The sequence below is a fragment of the Empidonax traillii genome, unplaced genomic scaffold (genome assembly GCF_003031625.1).
Source record: "Empidonax traillii isolate 1590-97213 ecotype Southwest subspecies unplaced genomic scaffold, ASM303162v1 scaffold234:size820800, whole genome shotgun sequence".
NCBI lineage: Eukaryota > Metazoa > Chordata > Aves > Passeriformes > Tyrannidae > Empidonax > Empidonax traillii.
In genome coordinates this window covers 248,496-276,322 of record NW_020955427.1, presented here as the reverse complement: position 1 = coordinate 276,322, position 27,827 = coordinate 248,496, and the positions used below count along the sequence as shown (strand labels likewise).

Sequence of the window (27,827 nt, the reverse complement as noted above, 5' to 3'; positions counted from 1 at the left end):
AACTCATGCTTGGCAAAGAGCTACAGGTGAGCACGTTTTAGCAAACTCCTCCTCAGCCAGGAGGAGGTCGAGTTAAGAGACCAAGAAAAAGATTATACCGATGTGGCTGCAAGTGATGAGCTTTCTGTGGTTTAGAAACTACTGCTCCTTACTTCAGGTGGGGAATGACCTTGCACATGCTTCCACTGCATGAGGATGCACAGGAAAATACATTAAGTTAAACCAGTACCAAATAAACTCATAGCAGAATCAGGAAGCAGCATCATTCAGCATACCTGACACCAGGAATGCAGAAATGGATTGCTGAGTTTAGGAATGCAAGGCTTTAAACTGGATCTTTTTTTTTTTTTTTTAAGTGCATTCCCCAAAATTAAAATGGCATTTTCTTATTTATTTTGATACAAGTTTCATAAATGTTAATTCATAGGAATGTTTTTTCGAAGCATGAATAGTGTTCTAAAGGGACTATTAAGAAATATAAGTGCAGTTCATTTAAAATATGGTCCAACAACACCAATATTTATGCTGTAAATAATAAGGCTTAGCCTTTGAAAAGTAAATACTTTCTGAAATTTAATGTATTTTGTTGTTGTGCATAATGAAGCATATGAAGTATGTCTCATATTATTATTGGTAAACCCCTCAAAAGACCAAATAAGAGCATGAAAAGTATTGAAGGACAATGTTCCACAACACTACCGACAGCTGCAAAATAGTAAGGTCTTGTTTGCAGCAAGACAACATGAAAATTTTTGTGGCAAGCAGAAATTAAAGATTTGCGAATAGAAACTTGCATAAGACTCATGTTTTGGTTTACTGAATGTATCTGAAAATAATTATTATGGTTTTATTTAATTTAGGAATTCTGACAATTTTTCATATATTTCATAAAAAGTCAGTAATACAGCCAGAAAAATGTTTAGATGGAAACATATTGAAATAGAGAAATAAATATACCATTTGAAATGCTGAAGCTAAAAGGTGCATGTTAACACGTGTCCACTGAGTATTATTAATATATAAACAAGGTCTTTAGTTTAAATGCAAGGAATTGGCCTCAGGTCAATAAAATTAATTTAAAAAAAAGAGATGGGCAGCAATGTTATGCAAGGAATCCAGACTTACAATGAGCTGTTCGATTGAGGGATCCTCAGAAATGGATGTACCTGGAAGCTAAAAGCCATAGATTAACAGCTGTATTTTAAAACATTTTATTTGTTGTTTGCAATATATTGTTTTTAACAGTCTTCATACTGGAATAACATAGAGTTTTCTTTGCCAGTGGGTGAAGTCTGCCTGTTTTCTTAGTATGTGCCAAACAAGTGGTACCACAGTTACTGCTGCTATTTTTACAGCACTGTTTTTAGGTGCTGTTCTCAGATATTCTTGTTTTCTTCTAAATTGATAATTCTATCTCTGTCATCCACATGCCTTTACCAGTTAACAGTTTACTGCTATTCCTTCCATCTGTTTGATGTGTCTTGCTTCAAGTCTTTTGACTCGCAGCCACATCCAACCCATCCGTAGGTATAAGGTACCTTCTAGCTTATGGCATTTTGTTTTACCATTTCAGTTGTTCAAGATTTCAGTCATTCTCTGTGAAGACGTGGGATTTTTTTTATTTTTCCCCCCAGAGATCAACAGATATTTGGTGACCATTTGATACCATTATGTACCTTGGGGTACCTTCTATCAAATCTAGTATCTGTTAGGAATCCATCTGTAACAGCAGTGGTCAGTTTTACTTAGACTGCGCTAGGAAGATTAATCTCAGGCATGGGATGTCACTGCTTTGCATTGCCAGGGGACTCTGACTGGAGACAATATATTCTAATATTTTTGCCAAAGGGACTGCTCAGAAGAACCAAGGTTTTACAAAACCTGTCTGATTTACCCTGACATATGGGAATTTATTCCAAGCAGCTTATATGAAGTGTCTCTTCCCTAAGGGTACACAGGGGACTGTACTAGATGCAGCGGTGGACCAGCTACCCTAAGTTCCTCAAATGAAGAGGAGAGATATGCAAGAACAAACTCAAAGTTTTTGTTGTTGTTTACTTGATACAGTATTTTCAAAAAAACTCTTTAAAACTGTGACACTCTGAAAACTCCATTGGAATTTCAGTTTTGAGAAGAGATCCTCTTTTATCGTTAAGTGTTAGCTCAAGTTTGATGTTTTATTAATCAACCATAAACTTCTTAGCTACACAAATTACAGATGAATTTCTCTAATTTCCAGCACCACTCTGTTGTGTACAGCACCAGATGTGCAAGTCTCCAATGAATGCCTTCATCTGAAATATTTGGAATTTGGGATTCCAGACATGGGAGTTTGAGCTCCCAAGCAATATTTCATGTAACAAAGCAATAATTATTTGTGTGTATTTGAAAAGTTCACCTTCCTGGCAACATTACTGAACTGAATTCCCAATGTATTCCTTTTGATTGGAAACTGTCGTTAGCAAATAAATGAAGAGTTGAAGTCTGGTTGGGTTTCACCCAGTATTGCCATTTTTTGTTCCTCTGGGACATAGGGAATCCAGTGTTGGGGCTGTGCTAAAGAGTCTCAGAAGATTAACAGGAAGTTTTCCTACAAAGATTCATTCTAGTGTTGTGCTCATTCTGCCAAAGATTTCTGGAAACAAATCTGTGCTAAGAGGAAAAATTAGTAAAAAAAACCTGAGAGAACCATCTATCTTGGAAGTGTTTATGTTGTTGCTTAGATTCCCTGTTACTTTGGTTTGTTTTGAGGCTAGGGTTATAAATCTCTTCATTATTACTTTACTTTAAGAGAAGGGTTTTAGAGTTTTATGTCTTTTTTAATAATGGGCTTAAAGAATTATTATCAAAAGGAGATATTATAGCAGTGTAGCTTAGCAGGTAATTTATTTCTGAGTAAGATTGTTTCCTCGTGAGAAACATGGATTGGAACAGTGTATTATATGGGAGGCTGCTGTCCAAATGAGTTGTAAATTGAGTATTTATGCCTATGTCAAGTGACTGACCAATTCAAGATAAAGTTTACACAGCAATTTTTGTTTAACATAATTTTGATAGCCCTGTTAGTATTGCATTATGCAAAAAGATTCACAAATGCCAAAACTGTGAGCCTGGATGTGCTGCTAGGCAATGTGGTGAAAGGCATAGCAGGGCTGTATGTGTTTGATTAGTGTAGTTGACCCTACTTTGAGCAGGAGGTTGGTCTGGAGATCCCCTGAGGGATCTTCCAACCTGGATTAAGATGGATCTGTGTAATCAGGCCATGGTCTCCTGGGTGGAGGAAGAAAAAGCTTTTTCCATGACTCAGAAGAAGCTGAATTTACCCCTTTTGGCACTGGCAGCAGGGGCAGAGGTTGGGTCCAGACCCCAGCTGACAGCACACGGGCACAGAGCTCCCACCCACAGCACAGCTGGAATCCAGCACCCAGGGATGCTGAGCCAGTGCTAACATCCTGCAAGGGCAGCACAGGGGCTTTGATCAGCCCTAAAAATGCTGAAAGTTACTGGTTTGGAAAGCAGAGCTGGAAGACAGGATCTGTTGTGGAAGGACACAGAGAACGGATTGTTGTCTTTTAAATCTGTTTTTATTGAGGTATTAAAGTCTCTGAGTGTCTTTTAATCCAAACCTTAAGATAGAACTCAAATGGGCAACTCTGACCAAAAAAAAACCAAAAAACCAAACAAAACAACAAAAAAAAATCTGTGCTGAAGAAATGCCTAACTATGATGTGAGCAACAGAATCTGTGAATCCAAGTTTCCCACATTTTTGGACAGTAAATCCCCACAGCACTGATACCACAGGATGGGTAAGGGCCTCACATCACATCTCAACCTCACCTTCAATATCTCCAAAGTCCCCAAATAACCTCCTACCCTTTCCCAGTACATCCCTCCTGCAGCTGATGCCAGGCCTCCTCACCATAGTCTTTCCAGTTTACCCCATGTACATGATGCCATTCCAATTGCTTCTTTTGACTGGAGTTATGTGATACTTCACAAATTTTTCTTTTTTTCAGTGGCTGGTGGAATTAATTATTCTCCTAAGGTCCTATTTCACCTGCATATTTCTATTTGTAAGCTACTATGGTCTTCAGGGATATATGCTTTCTCCCAGCTCATAAATCTGGCTGAAAATTAAAAACCATGCAGGAGAAATAACTGTCCTTTGTATGATTAGTGACCCTGCATTTTTTTCCCAGCGGTTCACCATATTCCTGGCAAGCAGCAGACAAGTGAGAATAAGTAGACAATAACAGTTCCTCAATAACAACTGAATCGAGTTCTTCCTTAGTTTGATTTTGATCTGTAAATGATTAGCATGTTTCATTTGTTTTTCAGTCTTCTGAAAGCATTTAGGTTGGTGAGAAGAGTGCAAAGAAGCAGTGTAATATTTGTGTTTGGTGCAGCTTTAGGGAGGGAAACCTGCCCCGTGTTCAGTCTGTGGAAATTTTGATTTTTGATGTTATATTTTCTAGATTGAGACTAAAGAGGCAGGTTTTACCCTTCCCTTGCAAGCTGATTTGCACACTGGGGATGCACTAGTTGCATCTCTACAATCAATATCGAAATTAGTGTTTTTTTAAGAAAGATGATCGATTTGGCTATTGAGGATTACTCTGTGTGGGTTGCAAAGCAAATAGAGGGGATGAGGTCCCAGATTCTCATAAGGTCCAGCTCATCCATGGCTACTGGCAATGTCCTTTGGGATCAGTGGACAGCTAAAGCAGGTTGAAGCAGATGGGTGAAGCCTTACCTGGGAAATGGATAGCAGTACAGATGTTATGAGAGCAGTGAACTGAAAAAGTGGCCTTAAAATCATCCTTTTTTTCCATTATTTAGGATCTTTTAAAACCAGTGTTGTTTTTAGCATAGTGTCTCATATGTTGTTTCAGATTTTGCTCTTTTAATTTTGTTTTTAAGTTTTCAGTGTATTAACTGTGTTATTTATTGTCAGCTTTCATGTAAAAACATATCACATCAGAAAACCCCACAGCATCAACTACATTTAAACTATTGGTTTCCTGGAATCATGTAAAACCCCTGGCACTTCTAGTTGGATACTCTGAGATACCCAGCCATAAACTCATAGGTAGGGAGAACCAGTATCACAGGTATTTACACAAAGTGTTAAACATAACGAACTGATTAATTCTTTTGTGTTATGAAAAGCAGTTCTCAAAATAAGTGTTGATTAATCGGATTAGATGCAAACCTTGCTTTCATTTCTTTGCTTTTACCTGACATGTAAAATTTTAGGATCATAGGTCTGCAGGAAAATGCAGATCTCAGGAGGTTCTCAGTCCAAAATCCTGCTCAGAGGAGGGTCAGAACAGGTTACTCAGCACTTTCATCCAATCTGGTCTTAAAATAGAGCAGCAATGGAGAGGAACTGCACAACTTCCCTTGGCTGGCTGCTGCCAGGTACCCTCTCCTCTCCAGGCTGAATGAGCCCTGGCTCCTCAGTCTCTCCTCGCAGAGCACATGCTCCAGCCCAAACCTTCTTGGTCGTCTCTGCTGAACTCACCCCACCTGATCAGCACTGCCAAACTTAGTTGATGCGTGTTGTTAAGAAAAGGGTGATTGTAGAAGGATATACGAAATGACTGCAAGTCTGTTTGCTTAACACTTCTGTGCTCATTTAGAGGTTTCAGAAATTTTAAAATCCATGGTAAGTGCAACATTTCTTCTTGTGATACAGGAAAAGACAAAGATGTTGTTTTTCATAGGGAAATTTAGGTGATTGAATGATATCTTTATTGAATATAGGCTTTAAAAGACTACACAAGCAAAGTTTGAGAAAAAGAGTATTTTTTTTAATACCAAAAATGTATGTAATACATAGATGAAACATATTCATTAGCTTAGGGTTAAATATAGATTTCAAAAGTCATAAATATTCAATTTAAAATTTAAAAATCTACCATTCACTCAATCCATGTTTCACTGGATAATAAAGTACAATACATTGCAAAGCACAAGACAAGGATAGCATCCTCTCCCAAACACTGAAAAAGGTGGAAAACAGGGACCTAGTTGCTGGCACTGTGTCAGTAGAGAGACAATGGAAGCTTGTTCTATTATTTATATGAGCTGACTGCTTGGCAGATGCCACTGCAATAACCCTTTATTTCATGTGTAGAAAAAATAGAATTTTCTTTCTTTTATTATCACACAATGCAAAATACTACTGAAAACACTGGATTTCCTGTAGCTGAGAAGAAATTATTGTCCTAGTCTGGTTTCAGTCAGCAAGAAGCTCTAATCATTCCAGTCACATAAAACTATGTACAATTTTCAAAACCCCACATCTTTGTAGTCTCTGAGATACCAGGGAAAGGAGGATGACAATGTTTATATTCAGTTTAAAATGGTAATTCCTACTTTTTACCTCTTTTATAATTCACATATACTGTTATGTTTTATCCATCTTCTGCACTTGCACCTTGCAACCAGCAAAAATTTGGTGTTCTTTAGAATGACAAAAGCAAGTTCTTATAAATTGTAAAGTGTAGTGGCTGGAGCTGCCTGTGCACCCTTCTGCTTCCAGTGCTGTAAGTTCAGCTCCATCCTCTGTTATACAGGTCATAATTACAGAATCATGGAATAGGATCATGGAATGGCCTGGGTTGAATGGACCTTAAAGACCATCTCGTTCCAACCCCCCTGCCGTGGACAGGGACACCTTTCACTGGACCGCATTGCTCAGAACTCCTTAATCCTGGCATTCATCCGTCCAACCTGGCATTAAACACATCCAGGAATGGGGCAATCTGCTCCAGTGCCTAACCACCCTCACAGTAAACAATACCTAATCTAAACCTATTCTCTTTCAGTTTGAAACCATTTTCCTTTGTCCTGTCACTACTTCCTCTTGTGAGAAGTCCCCTCCATCTTTTTTGTAGGCTCCCTTCAGATATTGCAAGGAAATTTTGTAGGTCCATCTGCTTTATTTTTCTACTTGAGAATTATTCTTTTATTCAAATCTTGCTTAAAGAAGGCCCCTAGATGTGTATTTAAATCAATCCCTAGTCAGACCAGCACATCCTAAGTGTACATAGCCTAACATAGATTTCTATGTTAAACCATAAAAAATTAAATCTCTTTCATTTGGGGCTGATGTTACCATTTAACTGCTGTATTCCTCCTCTTGTATTTATGCCAAATCATCATATTGCCACTCAGGCATATAATTCTTTTCTGGTTAAATGCCAAGTAGCAAAAACAAAACCCACCTTGTGTCTTGTAAGTGTGCACTGGACAGTGCATACAGTCAAAAATGTACACATCAGGTCAACACACAGGAGTGTGCACGGACCACTGCACACTTTAAAGGAGGGTGAAGTGTGACTGAAGTTGTGGGTTTTAAAAATGCATGTTTTGCATGGGGTGCCCTGAATTATATAAAAATTCTGCAAGACCAGCTAGATGCAGGTTGGGTCCCACAACCCTCAAAGAGTTACAATTAGCTTTTCAGAGTGCATGGATAGGGTGTAAGAGGAAGGCAGAGCCCATCTCCGCACATAACCAGTGAGAGTTTCTGCCAGCCAAATGTTTTGATGCATGTTTTTTTAACGTCAGTGTGGTCTTAGTGTCAGTAAAGGTAGTACCTATGCTCTTACTTCCATATGCAGAAATGCATAGCTTTAAATGTTGAGTTAGTACCAAAAACTTCTGCAAAAGGAACTTTGTTTACTTTCCTTGGTCTTTATTGGCTCTTGCTGAAAAGTCTTTTGACATTTGTTCTACATTTTCTCTTTGACTTTTTTAGTTTCAAGTTTTTTTAGACAAAAATTTTAATTTCAACAAGGAAACTGACTGCACCTTTAGGTTGACGGCTGATTCCCTTTCCCCACATGTGCGGTCCCCAGACATAAATTCAGAGATGAGAGGAGATCAAGTGGCTCTAGTTCCTCTTGCTTTTACCCTATGTGAAGGCAAAGGAAGCGTCAGCTCACCCAGGAAGTAAGTGATGACAGTAATTTATGCATGGGAACTACAAACTTCAGCACAGGACAGCTGTGAATGAAATGATTGCTCTTTGCCCATTAGCACATAATCTAGCTTTTGTTGGCCATTTTAGTCCTTTCCCCCGAAGACTTTTTACCTCTGATTGAGGTTTTTAGAGCAAGTATGCTAATTCCAGTCTCCTGAACAAATGTCTACATAAGTAATTGCATCTTACTTGCCAAATTTCCCTGACAATTTCAGCTGAATATGGTCAGGACAGATGACTTTTTTTATAACATCTCAGAGAAGAAGCCATTGGGGACAGAGAGAGAAAGGCAAAGTCAAAATGTGCTTTTCAGAACACACAGATCTTGTTCCTGGTGCTTTAATTAGACTGTGCTTACATGTCAAGTGGAAACTGAAATAACAACTCGGAGACGTGTAACCAGTAGCTAAAAGCCTCCCACCCAAGCACCTTCTGGATAAGCAGTCATGAGTGCTCTGTGCATTTTTCCTAATGGCCCCAGTACCAGGACCATGTCCCAGTCAGGTTTAATATCTGGTCTTGACTGCCCTTGAAGAAATCGCCACTGAAGGTTGCAGCCATGGTAGGAGATGAACCAAAATGCACACAGCCTGACTTCATGTCTTGCCACACACAGTAAATGGTCATCAACCCACCTTTGCAGGCCACTGGAAGAAAATGGTTCACACTCCCACCAGGAACGGCTGGGCACAGCTATCCTGTGTACTCAGTCACCAGGAGGCCTGTTCTCCATCTTACTTTTAAAGTTATTTTATTTAGAGATCCCTCAATTAGCCTGTATTGGGGGAGAATATGTTTTTTAAAGACAACAGGTTAAGCAAGATGATCCTACAAAGAGAGGTGATCGTGCAAATTTAACAATGCGTTAAAACCAACCCATTTATTTGCATAAAGAGGGCAGCTATCTGCCCTGGCCTCTGGGCAGTGCTGCTGTGCATCCTTTCCACAGACAGAGCTGGTAGAGCCAGGCAGCAGAGGCAGCACACGAGTCAGACACATGTAGCCTGCTGCCTGTGCTCTCTTGAGCTGAAACACTCTCTTTAAAATGCAACCCGTTAACAAAAGCATGTCAGCAATGCATTGTGAATCCAGTGTGATATATGAGATACTTCAACATAAAATGCCAGCAGCAGTTACTGGGTATGCATTGCTTTGTTTTCTGTTCCAGCCCAAGCTCATAAACTGTCCAGCCCCGACTGTGTCCTCCACTGCAGTGGGGAGGGAGCACAGTCTGTGCTGGCACTGCATCAGGGGGGCAGCCCTGTGGGGTTCAGGAAGACCAATCTCAGCTTCATATAGCCAGTCACTGATTTTCCTGGGGACAGTGTTGTGGATGTCACCCTGGATGTCCTCCTGTAGAACAGCCACTAACCAGTTGCACCAGTTGCATACAGACGTGCGATGCAACTGCTAGAGCAGGCACAGAGTTAAAACTCTGGTAGTGTGGGTAAACAAATAACCTCTTTTCCCTTGATCCTCTTGAAAGCACTTTCTGGTTTGTCATGAGATAAGGTATATTACTGTATGGCATATGAATCTTCTTGAAGCCCCTTCACAAACTAATCTGTCCTTAATTTGTGCCTTTTCTTGCCAGGGAAAGGTGCAGATGCCAAGCGTCTGTGTAAGGGCAGAGTGAGCACCAGCCATGCAAACCCCAGAGCATGGCCAAATGGTGACAAACTTCAGGGGAAGGCCTGGGATAGGTACTCTGCTCCTGGACACATAGCTCAGGATGCTGCATCTAATCAACAGGAGGCATGAGAGAGGTCCCTCTATCACATGCAAGTGTCTCTGAGTTTCTTTCTCCCAAATCAGCTGGAACGATTTGTGTCATTGCGCAGGGCCCAAATTGATATTGCTTAGGCTATGTTCGGAGGAGCTGGCAGTACTGCACTCATATGAAGTGTTTTTAAGCTTGTTGGCACTTGAGCAAGTGGCACTTCATGTCCCATTTCACAGGTGACATGGACTATATATAGTTTACGTAGAGAATCAGCAGGTCGTTTCTTTGTTTGTTTGATTGATTTTCGGTGACAGATAATCTAGAAGTCCTTATTGGCACCTGATTTCAACTTGAATAATTGAGGTTTAGAAAGGAAAATTTGTTACAAAATTGCTGTAATTGAAGTATGGGGTTAGTAATGCCTTGAACTGCCAGTGAGCCTTGACACCTAATATAATCTTCTTGTGTTTAGACCTCTTTTTTCCTCTGTCAGCAGTTTTATCTCTGCTTGCTAATTTTAAAAGCACATTTTGCCCTCTCTCTTACATAGCCCCAAGCAGACAAATACATATAGGCTAATGGAAGAGTGAGGTTAATATAAAGAGGAACCTTATTACCTCTAAGTTGTTTTTCTTTCAAAGCTCTCACCATGTCAAGATGTTCCTCTTCTCTGCCATTTTTCTTTTATTCCTCATCCCTTCAGAAAGATTCATTCCTACTCAGGAATTATCTCTGGGGACACATGGAACATGCGTCTTGCCTTTTGGCTGACTGACACATTAGGTTTGATTAGTTATTTGGCCTTTAGCTGGGAATAAATAGCAGACAATGTCAGAGGGGGAGTATAGACTGGTGTAAAGTAACACCAAATGATAGTTAGTAAGTACCCTTCCTCTAAGCAATATTTAACTACATTAAAGACAGCAGAGAAACTTTTCAAAAACAGCACAAAACTCAGTTACTGGTTATATATGTCACAAAAGCAAACCCCCATAGTTAATAGTTGAGTAATTTTCTTTCTTTAGTAGAGTCTTTTTCAGGCCTTGCCAGTATTATTTTTGTTATAATTGCCATAAATATTCTGTAGTTTTTAGACTGGAGTGTGAATATAGGAAGGATATGGATTTGAATATGTTACATGTATTTAAAAGAGAAAAACCCAAATTTGTGATCCTGTTCCATAAACCTCACCTGTTACCAGCAGAAGTTCAGTAAAAAGTAGGTATATTTTGCACTTCTTTCTAGAAGTAGCTAGTTTATGCGTAATTGCACTGCATTATTGTCTTTTGCTCCGTGAATAAAGCATAAATACAGAGAAAACCAAGCAGATAATGGTAGTAAACTGACAGGAGCAATACCCTTAATAATTCTCTGAGGCTGTGCAGTCCAGTGCATGTGCCCATTGCAAGACTAATGCTGATGTGAGCACATGCTCATAAGTAGCAAGTGGTGCCCTTCCTGCACAGTGCTTGTCCCCAGGGTGCAGATCACTCCTGCTATGGAACAGCAATAATTGGCTCCTAGTCTGCATTACCAAGGGAGGGATGATAGACACAGAAAGATGCCGATCATTCAGCTGGCTGCTGGCTTTTTGCCCAAATCCCCTTTTTCTCACACGCATGCAGAGATCCAGTAAACAGTACACAGTTTGATATTTTTGGTATTATTTGGTATTTGTTTGCATTCAGACACATACTCAAGCTCCCCTCTGCATGTGGTCTGTGTTCCAAGAGTTTGCTCTTATCTGCCTCATAAAGGAATGCTCTGGTTGCCATCGTTGTTGTGTACACCCTGCATTGTATCCTGGGCTGTTGCGTAAGCAGCATCTCTGAAGTCCCAGCCTACTGTTTATATAGGTTTTCTTTCCCACTGTCTGCAAAGAGTCTTCTCTCCCACCCTGCCAACTTGGGGAATAGAAATGTTGTATAGAATACCTTCTGTGTCTTAGGTGTGGTTTTTTCTTGTATGTTGAGCCAGGCAAGCTCAGTGAACGGAAATCCCACCATGAAACATATTTGCAAAAACGTGTCTGTTGGTGCTGCATTGGCCCCAAAGCTGGCTGTGGGCTGCCGTGCCATTCAGCTGACAGGGCAAGCCACCATATCTCGCCCTTCTAAAGAAATCGGGGCGCATGTTTGATTTTGGAGATTGTTTGGTCCAATTCTGACTTGTGTGACTGCAAACACCTGTGAGGAAATTTGCAGAAATGTATGTATTGATCACAGTTTGTTGCATATTCAGCACAACAGAGTTCTAGGAAATACTTCAGTTCATATTTTTAAATGAGACTTAAAGTCTCAGCTTAAAGCCTTGCCTCTGTGTGCTGGAGCAATGTATTTGGTTTTATTTTACACTGTACTCATTATGGTCACTGGTCATGACAGCAGATGTAGAAATGCTAATGTGGAATTATGGCATGAAGTTTTGCTGTATTTTACAGAAGTGCTGGAAATCCTAGAATAGTTTCCATGATGCACATGGTAGGGACTAAAACCAAACTCTCACACTGGTAATGCAGTCCTGGGACTGTGACTAAAATACTGTTACTGCCAGGTGAAGCAAGGCTCCAGATTTAGATCTCTGAAAGTCCAAGGTGGGAAAGGCAACACAGCTCTCTTTCCACAAGCAGAGGAAGAGAGTGCCCTGAAAGCCATAGGGCCATGAAGTGGTCACAGTTTTGTATTTCTGGACAAATAGAGCTTTTCTAAATGTGCAGGAAGCAAAGCAGATCGCAGAGAAGCTTTTGTTTACTTCTGTTTGTACTCTGAGAGTTTGCAGATGGGTTTTACCTTGAGGATCCACAGTATATGAAAAATTTAGTATTAGATGTGTTGTTTTCATTGTTCTTCCTTTTCAGTGTAACTGGCCTAGTAGCCAAGAAAAAAAAATTAAGTTTGACTTTCATTTTCAAACCATTCCTTTATGGTCCTTCCTGACATTTTATAAGCAGGCAAGGCGTGATCCATTAGAGAGGGCACACAGCTGGCTGCAGAATTACACTCATAAAGTAGCTTTCAGCATCTTACTCTTGAACCAAGAAGCTATTTTGAGGAGTTCACATGGATCCATATTGAGCCCATTTATGTTAATTAGAGAAAGGCTAAAGAACGTGTGTGAATCTAGACAGATACTGGAAGAACTTTGGCTGAAAGAAATCAGACTTCAAACACAACACTTGTAAATACCAAAAGGTTTTGAAATCTCTGAGATATAACTGATCTTGTGAAGTCCTGCAATTGGAAAAGAGGGAAGAAATAAGCAATTAGAAATATAGAATAACTATCACTGTTAGCATGACAGCTCTGTAAGAGAGAAACAAATCACATTGCATTATATTTCTAGCTGATCATGAGAAAACAAAATGACTAATCATTCTCTGTGGTACATTAGCTGGTCTCTAGCTGTGGGTCAGTAATGGGAAATAATGATTGTTTAGATAAAACTGTTGAGACCTCAAGTAACAATGCAGCATATCAAGAAATATTGCAGTGTCTCTTTTTTTTGGAGATGTTAGACAGAGACCTGGAGCAGAGAACTTACTGAAATCTCCCTTTGTTTCAAGAAAAGATTTCTGGACACCCATTCAAGGTCCACACTCTATCCATAGCATGTAACAGTACTGCCATTGCTGTTGCCTGTTGCATTGTGAGACTTAGTGTCACAGGGCAGCTGCTCTGCAACATATTTTTCTGCTCTGCACTTAGACAGATGCACTTTCTCAGGCAGGGCAGCGTGCTTGTCTTTGTGATATGCTTACTTTTACTTATGTCATTCACTGAATTCCTGTGCCAGTGATGTTTATTACCAACCTAGCTCTTTTGGTTTAGGAACTTTTCTTTTGCTGTGTACAAAAGAATCTCTACAAATTATTCTATACATTTTAAAGAGTGCAAAAAGAGGAACAGAGGAAGAAAGCAAAATGGAACTTCTGATTATTCATGCATATAGATACACAAATGCCTATATAAATAAGTATTCTGCATTATTTATTGTTGTCTTTTTTATGTTCACAGGGCTACAGCTACTCATAGGGGCCAAGTTATATTCAAGGATGCCTTAGCACAACAGCTGTGTGAACAGGGAGGTAAGAGTCACCATAATTCTAAAAACGCCTGGCAAATGTTTTCCATTGTACCTGTGTGTCAGTGTTACTCTTCATGAAAGCTGTTCTGTAGAAAACTTAATATCAGGATCTTATTTACATTTTTAAAACTGATACTTTCTTTGGCTTCGTACCTCCCCTTAGCTATCCAGGAAACCCCATTGTCCTCTCTGCTACATGTTGGGGAATATGAAAACTTAAAGTAGCATTATGCACATGTCTGAAATCAACCTGTAATAACCAACGTTTCTTTTCTGTCAAAACCACAATCTGAGTTTTAACTCTCTCTGTATTAACTCTAAGCAATATGCCCACAGCAAAAGCTTTGTTTACCATCCAGCTCACACATGTCCTTGCGAAGAATCTGCCTTCCCATTTTGTGAAAGTAGGACATTGAATTTTTGCCATCATCTACAGCATTTGATCATTTTTATAGCTAAACAAAATGTTTGACTTACACAAACTTTAACAATCTAATTGTCTGTGCAGCTTATCCTTTTGATGAATAACCCAAAAAATGAATGCCCTGTTGTCAGATCTTGTCTACAAACAGTGCTCTGCTTTGAATCTGATTCACTAAAACAGTGAGAAGAAGAGAAGGTATCCATCCTTTTTGGTACAGGAGAGAAAGGAATTTCTGTGCTGATCCAGTTATATCAGCAAAATTCCAGTGATATTTTCACGTGAAAAGAAACAGTGGAACATGGGCCACGCAGTCTAAAATATTTTAAAATTGGACAGGTGTTGTGATATTAAAACAGAAGAGAAAACCCCATAAAATACATCCAAACTCACATGTTTTTTTCCTGTGAGTTTATGAGTTTGGAATAAGAAGCTGTTGAACATTAAGTCAAGAGCAGAAATTGAGTTATTCATATAAGATCTCAACAGTACCTTTGTGATAATGAGGGCAAAATGTTTCAATTATTAACTTCAACATTTGAGTTTTCAGTATTTTTGTATTTCAATGGAAGTAGGAAGAAGGGATTCAGAGAGGTGACTGAAAATGTCACCTAGAAAGCTAGCATGTTGGTTATATTTTGAATGAATTAGAAATATGTAACAGAGGCTCTGGCAATCAGAAGAGAGTATTATAGTGATCTGAATGGAAGGTGACTGGGCCAGCCACGGTTTTGCTGTGTGGAATGAAAAACATCTGGAGAAATTACCAAAATGAATTTGGTGTTCAGAACAGGAGATAACAGTACACCCACAGTGCGGTGTGGAAGTACTTCAGTGTTACTGGATAGACATGAGTGAAGAGTGGAAAAATTAGTATGCAGAATAATCAACTAAAATGATGAAAAGCCTCATAAACAGATTAAATTCTCCAAGGCAGGGCTGCACAGTGAGCACACCACAGCCAAAGGCAGTCTGTGGTGAAGGACAGGTAAGGAAGGGAGAAGGAAGTAAAAGATGTATTGATGGGAGAGTGACAGAGATGTGGCAGTGACCAGCACCATGAAACCAATGCACAAGAAACTGAACGGAAATACATGACTATCAGTGTCAGAACTGGCAGCATAGTCTAGGAGAATATGGGCAAAGCAACAGGATTTCTCCCTGCTGGAGGAAGATACCTTGTTAAGTAGAGACAAGTGGGTAGAAATCCATCCATGCAGACTTTGACAGTTCTCCTTCAGACATGCTGTTCCAGGATATTTTACTAGGAGAGCTGGTGGAAGAAATTGTAATTCTTTCACCACTCTCTGCTTTACATTTCTGCAATTTTGGAGCACAACCTAACCTCAGATAAACATTTTAGCTGCACTTATGTTGATTATAACAGTAAGTCCTTATGTTACTGCTTGCTGTCCCCGAGTTCACAGGAGCTCTGTAGAACAAGGATAAAATAGGATTTGGATATGGGTTGTATATAGAGAATAAAGGATGCTACGATGTGCCACTCCTGAGCCTTCAGTGGCTGCTCAGCTGTGACAATACGTGCGTTGCCTCCTCCTCCCACCCAGCCACTGATAGTCACGTCCTGCACCTTCCCTGAATGGACCTTCAGCTTCCCCATCTCATCATACCCTCCCACGTCTTTCTAACTTTTGTGTTTTCTGTGATTTTCGCAGCAATTGTCTTTGTTTATACACAGTCACTTCAGAGACTTTCTGCATTTATCATCCTCAAAATACGTGATGTCATTGCGGTAACTCTGCAAACATCAGATCTGACTTAGTCAAGGGTCACCCAGAGGTTCTGCCCTATGAGCAGCTGACAGTGTATGACAACTGTGTAATCAGTGACCAAATTCCCTGCAATACTGACATGCAGGCTTCTCAGGTGCACTCTTGGTTCTTCTCCCACATTTTTATCCTCACCATGGTTTCTCTCCCCTCAGTTTCCTAGCTCAGTCACAGTTTCCTTGACTTGGATATTCAACCTGTGATCCTTCCTCCCATCCCTTCCAACACCAGGCTCTCCTCTGCCTTTTTATTCTCATTTCTTCAGCAGACAGTGTGCATTGCATTAGTCCCTAACCACTGCATACTATTATCACTCTTATACTGTTAGAATTAATTTTCCTATTCAAAGAAGAGAGGCTTTCTTTGAAGCAGACCTCACTTCATTTATTCCAGTTTCATCAACACTACTAATGTAAACAAAGGATTCTTTCAGAAAGAATTAGTGAATTTATTTAGATGCAAATATCAAATTAATATATATGCAAAACAGCAAGATAGAGTGAGGTTTTGTGATCTGTTTCTAGCCCTAAACATTACTGTCCTGAAATGCCGTAGCGAATGATGTGACATATGAAGTAAAGAAAAATAAAACCACAGGGCAACTTCATAGATTTATTACAGGACATCTTCTTAATAAGTATGTTCACTGGAGGTGGTATCAGACTTCATAATATCTAGTAAAAAGAATATACATGAAGATGTTGAAGTAGCAAGGAATCTCAGAAATCATATTCACTGTGGCTGTCCACCCTTGGATGTGCTTTAGTGAATCCTAATAGAGTTAATGGGATTTGTGCAGTGAAAGTAAAGTGGGTTTTTGTATTTTGAAGAGAATTAGAGTATGATAAAGGGTAGTGTTAAGAGATAGCAATGCCAAACAATCAGCCATATGTACAATGTAAATGGAATGAGAAATGATGCCATAGGGAAAGACACTAAAGAAAGTAAAAAATTGCTTAAAAAGCTTTGTGTTCAGAAAATAATACATCTTTTAGGAAGTGAGAAAGATCTTTGAGAATTGATGTAAGCTTTAAATTTTATGAGAATTATATTGAAGAAAGGGGACATAAAAATTATCATACAGTTAATCTAGCACAAAGAGGGAAAAAAAAACAAAAACAAAAATTGTATGAGGAAAGACAGTAAAGATAGATGTCTTATAAATACTTCTAAGGACAAATAAGGATCATAAGGACTGATGATATTCCTGCCCCTAATAATATATTTTTTAACCATGTATTTAATTTGTTGACCTAATAGCAAAATAAATGGAAAATAAGGTAAACTGAGTATTGTGCATATTGATTAATATTTATTCCTGGCTTGAGTAGAACAAAAATTATACATTAATAAAGAGTGTCATAATTAAAATTGAGCTAGCAAGACATCAAACCTGGCTGCATTGTTCCGTAGAACTCAGAGAACAGTGATGCTGCTGGGAGGAACAGCTTGTGGTGCACAAGCCTTGTCTGACTTTGCCACACCAAGTAGGATTCTAATGGGTTAAGGGGGCCATTTCCCTAATACACTGTGTAATTTTGGACCAGTAGCACCATTCTTTGGAATAAGGACCACACTGGGAGATTTGTGAGTGTGTATGGTTAGTTCTGACTGACTAGCAGAGAATCTCAAAACAGAGAGAGGAAACCCTGAGGGATGGAAAAGATGAAGGAAGCTGTCCCCTCCTAGTTCAATATCATTCCCTTCTGCATAATTCCCAGAATTTTATACAATTTCATACTCAAAGCCACAGATTATAGGACTGGGTTTCCTTTCTTAAGAAACCACTCCACAGCCTGTCAGATGTCTCCACACTGAAAGCAGATCCTGAGAATTGGCCCAGGCTGTCTTTTATCAGGAACTTTTGCCTGAATGTTTTTGGAAGACCTTTTGAGAGTGTTTTTTACCTTTTAAAATTTAAGAACACTCTGAAAAACAACTGCAAAATCGATTGCAGAATCTCTGGCTTGATCAGAGCAGTACTTTACAGAGTAGAAGACTGTAGTTTAGAGCTGGTGTATTGTTCCTTTGCTTATGTGTCAGCAAGAACAATGCAGCCCTTGGGCAGCACACTGACTCTCCCTCAGGAACGCTCAACCTCTATCATTCTATAGCAACTTTTTCTACAAGTAGAGAGAAAGTATTGAAGGGAGTCTAAATGAAAGCATAGTTTTCCTTTTTCCTCTTTATCTGGCTGCTAATGACAAGGAGATTAGACTTTTTCATAATCTGAAAACCAGAAGACATCTCCCTCCACACCTTGTTTGTCATGAATTGGTGAGCAAAAGCTGATGGCCACAGGCTGTTGAACTCTGAGCATGGTGTTTGTCTGGGAGCATCTGAGTATCTGTGTTACTGTAATCCATTTTTCTTTTATATTGAAAAAACTATGGAGTTCAGGGTTCTGAGAAAAAAAGAAAGGCATATTTTCTAGTGAGTTTTAAAAATATTTTCTTATGCTGCGTTTTCTACCTGTCTCTATATGCAGTCTTGATCCCCAAAACTGTGGAATATGTGTGTCAGTAGTACAAATGGATGTTGCTGGGACATGAGTTTAATTTGCATTATGCTTGCTCTTTTTAGCTGAATGGAGACTAGTTTTACATAGGAGTTAACTACTACCATGTTTAATGATTTTGGTTCTTATTTTTCCACTGACAACAGGAACACCAACAAACCTTTTTTCCCTCCTCAAATTCCAGTTTCTCTATCTGAAGATGACGCTCCCTTCCCACTTCCTTCATATTTCCCTCCCTGCCAGTTAACCAAAAAGGGGCATATCTAAATTGGCTTAACCTTTCAGTAGCCTTACTTCATCCACAGAAAAATTTACCCTTTTATTCCAAAAGATGCCTTCATTCTCCCTTATCCCGTTGACACAGAGCCCCACAATGTCCCCATTGACTTTTGAATTCCTCAGCCCTTTCCTCAAGATTCTCACGCTTCCACTTTGACTGTGGCCTTTCTCTCTCTGAATCACTCTGTATTGTATACTCTCATCTCTGCTTTTCCTTACCAAAGGGATTGCCTTGTCTTACAGGCACCCCACATTTCCTTACATTTTGCTCATGCCTCTTAGATTGTGACCTCAGTTAAGCTGTGCGTCCATTCTTTGCTCAGTACAATTCATCTCTTGTAGAGCTCTGTATATACCCAGGGTGCTAGTTAAAAATCAAATAAAAAATTCATTTACTTTACTTTTTAAAAAGGTACAACTTCTCATTTAAGCTAAGATGCATTTTGGAGCCATACAAATACTGATTCTAAATTTAAAGTCATCCAACCGTGTGCCTAAGGAACATCTAAGAAAGTGAATCCTGATTTAAAGTGTGAACTGAGATGGTCTTTCTTTCTCCCTCTCAGTTTGAAGTATTGTATAATTCCTTTTAAATTATAAATTTATATCTTTACACTGTATAGCTACTCTGCACCATATAATTTCTTTTATATATTTCTTTGTCATATTGTCTGAGGAAACTCCATTTGACTTTAGCCATCCTGTTGGCCTATGGAAAAATCCATATTATTTTTAAGTAAGTCATTCTATATATTGATTAAAAAGGCAGATCTGAAAATATTTTAAAACTACTATAACTGAGTCTGTTTCGTATTCTGAATTTCTGTTATTTTTGGGGACCTTAAATACAAAACATCAAGATCCACATAATGCTGTTTTGCAATGAAATATAAAATTTCATATAGAAATTATTTATAGGGAGATTAAAGTCGAGGTTTATCATTCAGTAAATGGTACTTTCATGGTATTTTTTCATATTCATCTCTGGAATTTAAATTAAAAATCAGATGGTGGACTACCTGAGGCAAAAATACTTGGGTTTTTGAATATTGTAAAGACTTGGGAAACTTAACCCCTCCTCAACACAAAGTCTGTATTTGTGAGAGCAACCTTTCGTCCAATGTTAAGTGTTTGCTTAATTCCACCTCTAGTTTTTTAAATGATTGATCAGTAGCACTAGTAGGCACGTGCACAATTTCCGTCATTTCAGTCAGGTGGTAAGCAGCTTTGTTTTGCAATGTCCTGGGCATACAATTGAAGAGCTTTTCATGAAAAATTCTCAGATCCCAATTTTGTATCATTTAATCACATAAACAGCCATTTGTATTAAAAAATGGTGAAGTTAAAAGAGTTTACAAATGTAAAAATTCCAAGTTTGTGCTCTAACTGTGGTTTTTTGCTGAATGCTGAAATTTTGCATCATAACTTCAGAAAGTATCATCAGTAACTGTGTGTATCCTGGGCTGGAGCACTTTACAGAGCACTTCACAATTTACAAGAAAACCTCTTCCAGAGTGCAATGCCAAACAACCTGGAATGAATGATCATCCAGGTCTTCATTTTCATTTTGAGATATGATCTACTCTTGCTGAAGTCAACTTTCAGCTGATTTACTTTCAAAGGCTAATGCAATTTGCTTGGGCAACCAATGAGTCTGCCCATGATGTGACCTGACCTGACCATCCTCATCATAGGTGGGCACTTGCAGGATGGTTCCCAGCCACACCTGTGTTTGCAGTCCATCACCCCTTGGTACTGTTCTGGAACTAATGGAAAGGGGTAATGCAGAAAATCAGACACAGAAGTCTTCTATTAAGCCTAGCCTCTTACAGCATCTGGAGTATTACAAACCCCATGCCATAATGTACTTCTTTTCCTGCAGTCAAAATCCAGAACAGCTTCCATTGCTCAATCTGGGAAATAATTCAGTCAATCCAGTTTAACACATTTCTTTTGTGGATGTATTTTCCAAAAAGTTTCTATCAAAATTTACTCATTCCCATGGAGAAAAACAGCGCCTGGCACTACAAGAGACAAATGTAGTCTTCTCTGTAGGGTTCACCACTGCAGTCCAGCATTATTGTGGAGGCAGTGCCAACTGTAACATGCAATAGGAGTTGTTTTCCTCCAGATTTTGGTGATTTCCTCATGATGAGAGGTCTTGGCCATTTCTAGGGTCATTACTGGTACTTTTTCTAGGGAAGGCAAGGTGGCATGGGTGAATTTCTTGTATAAAAAATGGAGCAAGTTAGCCACGTAAAGGAAAAAAAAATCATATTTCTGTCTGTGTGTGATTTCTGTTCAGCAACAGACTCTTAAGAAGGTCTTTGCTCTTGTCTGCAGTAAAGCTTTCAGTGTTTCTGTGCTTGTTTTCAGTACTGCGTATATATATACACACACATATATACATTTACACAAATATACGTATATATATACATGAGATTAGTGTGTGTATATATGTATATATTTATATATATTTATGGTTAGTGGATGGAGTAAAACATGTCAGTCTTCCAATCAGTAAGTCAATTAAATCAAAGTTTTCTGTCTAAGGTAAATCCACATAAATGGATGTTTGCCATCCTTTTCTGGTCTGCAGCTTCCTCAGTTGTTAATTGCTCAGTGTGCCTAATCCCCTACTTCCCCATGAAATGTTGCCTCCTTGCAAACCCAGTATTTAAGGAGTAAGCAGGAAGGGAAAAAACAAAATTCTTGAGATTTGTGTTGGACTTTCTATTCAAATGACTATGTGTGAGAGCTCTACACAGATTGCTGCATTCATTTTTATGTTTATTTTTAATCTATTTTTAATTTGTCAGATGTTATGACAGAAATTGCAGTACTGCAGTAATTTTTTGCAAATATGCTGAAGAAATGAGGAGTACTGGTACAATTTAGGTCAGTGCCCAACAAGAAACAGAATCATCAAAAGAATCCTGGCTTCAAAAATTTTCCTTTTGGTGTTTTATTTTAATCAAAGTTCAAAATACATCTAGAAAAATAAATCCATGAGTGAGGTACTGAGAGGCAAAAGAAGTAGCTGCTTCCCAGGAGCTTGATTCTATGCAGCACCTTTGCCTCCATTAATGAGGTGTAACTTTGGATTTAAGGTCAGGCAAGGCTATGGATGTAGTAGGGACATGGAGTATCCATCACACCGTATAGCCAGCTTCTAGACTCCCCTATGCATTTTAGGTAGCTCTGCCCTTTCAGATAACATTCTGGTTTAATTTCTGTAATGTTACACCAAGACTCCTGTTGCAAAGTGTTAGTAGGAGACTACTTAACACAGTTTTGTCATTTCACACATGTGCCACCCATGTAGTGTGTCATTACAATATTCTGCTGTTTCTTGGAAGGGAAAAACGTACTGGGGAGTTGCTCAGCAATGCCTGTAAAAACATGCTTTGATATAAGTGTTTGATTCTGTGATTTACGGAGTCAATCTGTTACTTATTGCCCTAGGAATATTAGGATTATTTCCCCCAAACATATGCCCAGTAAGATGTTGTTCAGTGCAGTATAAATGATCAAAGTGTGGCGTTTTTTGCTCACCTGGACTATTTATTGTATTCAGCCTAATTCCTGCTCTCTTTGTCAATCAGTGAATTACTGAATCTTAATCCAAATTATTTCCAATAATATCTCATAATTCTAGACTACAAGTGATCTTTCTTTCCTTACTGTACAGTCATTACTGTCTCTAATTTATTGTGATGTGCATTTTAGTTAAGAGAATATTATTTTATCTTTCTTGTTATATTTTTGTAACTGCTGGGGCTTATCACATTTTCCATATTTTTCCATAATTAAACTATCATACAATATCATACAGTTTGTTTTAAGAAGAATCAATTTTTAATGCTGCAGTTAAGCTCTGATCATAGAAGATATTCATGTGTTGTGTGTCTTTGTTTTCTGCAGCTCCGACAGAAGCTCCCTTACATCCTCACCTAGGTAGGTGATTTGTCATTCTTATTACTAAAACTCAGAATCACTAACTATTAAAATAAAAAATCTGTAAGGTCATATGAAACTGGGTCTGGGGAATTCAAATAAAAATGAGATTCATACAAAATGAATTAAAATATGTCTATTTCTGATTAGCTGTTTCTTCATTGTGATTTTTATTGCCATATTATTTATTGCCTTCAAATCCTTGCAGTGTCAGTATATCATGCTGCAGAGCTTTGCTTCATAGCTGTGTATTAGAGCATCTGTTTGCATGAGAACCTGGACTGGAGCATCTCTCCCATGAGGACAGGCTTAGTTGGGATTGTTCAGCCTGGAAAAGAAAAGGCTCGAGGGAGACACTGGGGCACCTTCCAGTACCTAAAGAGAACCTATGGGTTTGATGGAGAGGAATTTTTTGCAAGGGGATGTAGTAACAGAACAAGGGGAAGTGGTTATAAACTGAAAGAGGACAGATTTGTAATAGATATTAGGAAGAAATTCTTTACTGTGAGGATAGTGAGACCCTGGAACAGGTTGACCATAGAAGTTGTGGATGCCCCATCCCCGGAAGTGTTCAAGACCAGGCTGGATGTGACTTTGAAAACTCTGGTCTGGTGAAAGGTGTCCCCGTTCTTGGCAGGGTGGTTGGAACTGGATGACCTCTAAGGTTCCTTTCAAACCAAACAATTGGTGGATTCTGTGACCCGTAGACCTCAGTGTGGGACAGCACCTCACACCAGTGCTGGGTTACTAGGAGGAAGATTTTTGTGCCAGTGCACCTCCAAAGTGTACACAGGAGCTCCTGCTCCTGCTTTCCAGCCCTGCACCAGCCAGCCCTAGTGTTGCAATTTGAGTAGTCCAGGACAGATCCTGACATTCTTGCTCAGTTTCAATAGCAAGTGATACTTCATTAATTTAATGAAAGTATTTGTAGAGAAGTGTCTGTCTAATACAAACACAGGTGCCAAAGTTTTAGGATGTAAGGTGGGTTTTTTGGTCATCGTATGTAAAGCAGACAGTAAATCCAGGTGGAAAATTGGAGTCTAAAGTTTGCAGACCAATGGTTAGAAATATTTGCATTACATAGCTTACAGTTTATGTTCCTTAAATGAGTTGACCTTTACTGCCAGCTCCACTGATAGCAGCAGAGAAATTCCAGTGAACTCATGATTTTTGCTTATGAGTTGTCAGAATGCATTGCCTGACTGTAAGAACTATAATACACTAACTAGGACTTCTAATCCCTTCTTGTGCCCACGTTTCCCAAATCTGGATTTTTTAATGAACATTTAGAAAACTATCAACTTGGAAGAAAAGGTCTTAAAAGATGTACTCTGCTTTCTTTTCTTTGCAGCTGAACTGCACAGTAACAGCATTATCTTACGAGATGACTTTGACTCTTACCATGAGCAAGAATTGAATCCTACCATGTGGTGAGTTTCAGACTTCTGCTTTCCTCTAAATGCATTTTAGCAAATGAAAACATTTTGGTTATTATAGTCAGGACCTAAATATATTGGTTTATTAATTGATTGATTAATGAGCAACTGAGAAATTCTAAGCCTCATAAAGTAAGAGACAAATTCTCATTGATTTCGAATTTTTAATTAATCCAAAAATAGAAGGAGCAGAGCTAAGCTCAGTGAATATTTCTAAATGAAGTTTTTGGTTTCTTGAAAGTGTAGATGCCTGTTGGTGGAGCCTGTAGGAGGGACACCTCCAGTGCTACCTTAGCGCAGAAGTGGGGAGTTGGAAACAGTTGCAGGCTATTAGCTTTTAGTCAAAAGGAATGTTCTTTTAGCAAAGATAACTCTTAGAACAGACCTCTCAGTCTTAAATATTAATAACTTTACCACCACCTTGGTCACAGAGATAGGGTACCGTTCATATGATATATAAGTAAAATGTCACAGAAGAGGGAGTTGTATGTCTCTGATAGCACAAAACTGATTCTCTTCTGGATAGTGAATGTATCTAAAGGTCATATTATACTCAGATAAACACATCTCTTAGTCTTAACATGAAGTTTTGAAGGTTGGAGCCTACTTTTTTATATAATTACTGAGTTTTCTATTCCTTCTGTTCCTATTTCATAAATATATTCATAAATATAACTAGTTTTATTGATTTAATTCATACAAGACATAAAAATATTTTAGTGGGTTAGTTTATCTTGTTCAAATAAATTCTTGATGGGCATTTTAGCAGTTACCTGCATTTGTTAGTCAAGAATACATATGTTCTGTGAAATCTGACTTCATTTTCCTATTTATTAAGGCCTGTCACAGCTTTCCATCTGTTCAGGTCTTTCACAGTTTAACCATCTCATGTAAAAACGCTGTGGTTTATGGAATTTTATGGATATATTTATTTTGCACATATTCTAATAATTTTTAATTTGTGCCTACATTTTTTTATTCCCTTTGTTCCTTTTGTATCAACTCTTAAATGTTTTTCTGGACAGAGGCATTAAGGACCCGCAATACTATAACATGAAAAACCCTCTTTCTTTATGGGTATGAATAGATCAAGGACTCTTAATGGTTACAGAATAGCTGCCAAGGTAGATAGCTTTAGCAGCAGTGTGTTAAATGGACTTGAGTGGAAAAAAAATGAGAAGAGGCATTATTTCCCCACAGATGTCTCATAACTCACAGAGGGTTTGTCTGTTGGGAGCCGCCATAATTTATTTATCCATTGCTCTCAACTTAAAATTCACCCTTGCTTTATGGAAGTCTCAACAAAGAAATTTCAGACTGAAAGAGCCCCTAGACTTCTGCTCCTTTTGTCCCCAGTATTTTGATTTGGTCCCCCTGGAATAAACTTTCCCCACCTTGGTTGGTGAGTCAGAGCAGAGTTGTGGGTGCTGTGAGAGAGAGTCCCAAAACTCACTGCAATCCTGAGACATGTTTTCCTGTAATAAGAGCAGAACACCAGCATTTTCAGCAATGCTAAATACAAGTGGAGCAAAATAAAAGAAATCTGTAATGAGGTACCATGAGCCTTTCAGCATAAAGGATTTGTACAGTAGCTCTGCCTCCAGTGAGGACCCTCTTAGAGGCAGGAAGCTCATTCTCATTTGATTGTCTAGTGGGAGTTAAATCAGGAATTATTAACAGTTGTCGCCATCCATCCTAAAATTGTATTTTTTTTCCCCTGGCAGCTGCTAAAATCCCATCTTTACCACAAACAACTGTGATAAGTGCTGGAGCTCAGTTTCCAGCCCGGCTTGTCCTGGCCTGCCGTGATCGGAGTGTGCGGCAGCAGCTGCCTCGTGTGCCCAGATACCCCACCGGGGCCGTGCCACCAGGGGCCAGTTAGACTAAGCCACTCTAATAATTTCTGAAACCATTATTTGTGTAAAGATGAAAAGGGAAGTGTTTGTGTTTTTCTATGGTCTTTTCTGTTCTCAAATCCTACATAACACTGCCTCGGAAATTATTAATATTTTCCCGCTCTTCCTGATCCCCTGTTAGGCATGTGCAGCTCTGGCAGAGATGCACCATCCAATTGCACAAGCAAAGCATTTTATTGCTTCTCTGTGTGTCTGATTTTATGAGTCCCAGCAGAGCCTGTGTGTCACTCCATTGCTGGGAGAGGCCTCACATCAAATAACTATTTTACACAAGGGCACTGTATGATTTCCAGAGTGGTTGCCTGATTTTTATGGAATTCGGCTCTTTCGAATACATTAAAAGACACATCCTTCCCAGCAACCATCTGTTTCTTTGGAGGCTCAGGAACAGGGAAGAAGTGGGTGTGAGTGTTTCTGGAGCTGTAGAGGGAAGAGAACGGGAAGGCTGGGATAGGGTTCTTCATAAACAGAAAAATCACAGCACCTGGGAATGAATTCCTTACCTAAATCAAAGTTTAGTGATTGAAGGAAAGAAGGAGAATCTGCTAAAATGGGAAAGGGACAGGGAGAGGTGGAGGCAGGAGACAACACATAAGGAGAAGGAAGGAGGAAGATTTCTATGCTGAGAGTGTAGGAATGGAAGCATGCCTCATCTTTCTCTTTTTCTGGGGACTCAACAGCTATGAGGATTTTCTTGTGTGGTTTGTCCAACTAATTTTTATATTATTTCCTTCCAGTGTGCAATCATGTCAGAATATGATTCATTTCAAAGTCCCCAACCCATAAGCAGAAGTCTGCTCACTTAAGCAAAGATTTCCTCATTTCTTCGGTCTTATTTGCCATTAAATTTACAAAGATCTCTTGTTTTGTCAAACAAATATGCTTCACACATTCATAAATGTCCAATTTATTTTACGTCTGACTTGTGCTAGCTGTGTAAGTTAAGGTAGGTGAGTGATTCCCAATCCATGGTAAATGCAGTGCAAATGTCCATGCTCAGTTGGTCACTGCTGACTTGTGGAACTAATTAGACAATAATGTTTAGTGCATTTTTCAGTGAGAAGTCCAATACTACAGGTGACTGGTGGTGCATCAGACTTGCTGAAAACTGACAGGACAGTGTTTGATCAGAAAGCTCAGAAACCACGAAAGTAATGGATTTCCTCTGTAGGGAAGGGGAATCTGTACCATGCACCACTTGCCAGGGAAGGTCAGGGAATAACTGGATGAGAAGAGGTCCTATATGAGTGGTATCAGGAAGACTGTCTACGTCATTGAGAACCTGTTCCTGTGACCATCTTGCCTCCATGTAGCCTCATAAAAGAGTAGTGGAGAGTATAAAAAAGGTGCTACATAAGAGCTAAACTAGGTCAAAAAAGAACAAATCTAGAAAAAATACTCTGTTTAATCCTATGATAAATGATTTAATGTTACAAATTTGCATAAATTAGTGAAGAATAGATGCTGACAGTGATGCATGTTTCTGTATAAAACAGTTTTATTGGTAATGCTGTAGAAAACAGGGGATTCAGTATGTTTAAAAGAAAAAGAGCCTGTACAGAAGCTTGTGGCTGGCTAAACTCTCCTTCCCAGCCCGATGTCACGTTTTATCTCAAAGCCTATCAGCACGCCAAACAGCAATCACTTACAGAAGACACCCTTGTCAAAGATGACATAAAGAATAGCTGAACATGTAAAATCAATCAATAA

General features: G+C 39.0%; 1 protein-coding gene across 3 annotated transcripts in view; it reads left to right on the top strand.

Annotated features, from left to right (window-relative positions):
- RELN (reelin) overlaps positions 1-27,827 on the top strand; it is a 281,279-nt gene that overhangs the window by 103,870 nt on the left and 149,582 nt on the right. For all 3 annotated transcript variants that reach the window (XM_027888170.1, XM_027888169.1, XM_027888168.1), the window contains exons 4-6: positions 13,731-13,801; positions 22,733-22,765; positions 24,117-24,195. In XM_027888170.1, the coding sequence (XP_027743971.1) occupies positions 13,731-13,801; positions 22,733-22,765; positions 24,117-24,195 (183 nt within the window). The remainder of the gene's footprint in view (positions 1-13,730; positions 13,802-22,732; positions 22,766-24,116; positions 24,196-27,827) is intronic.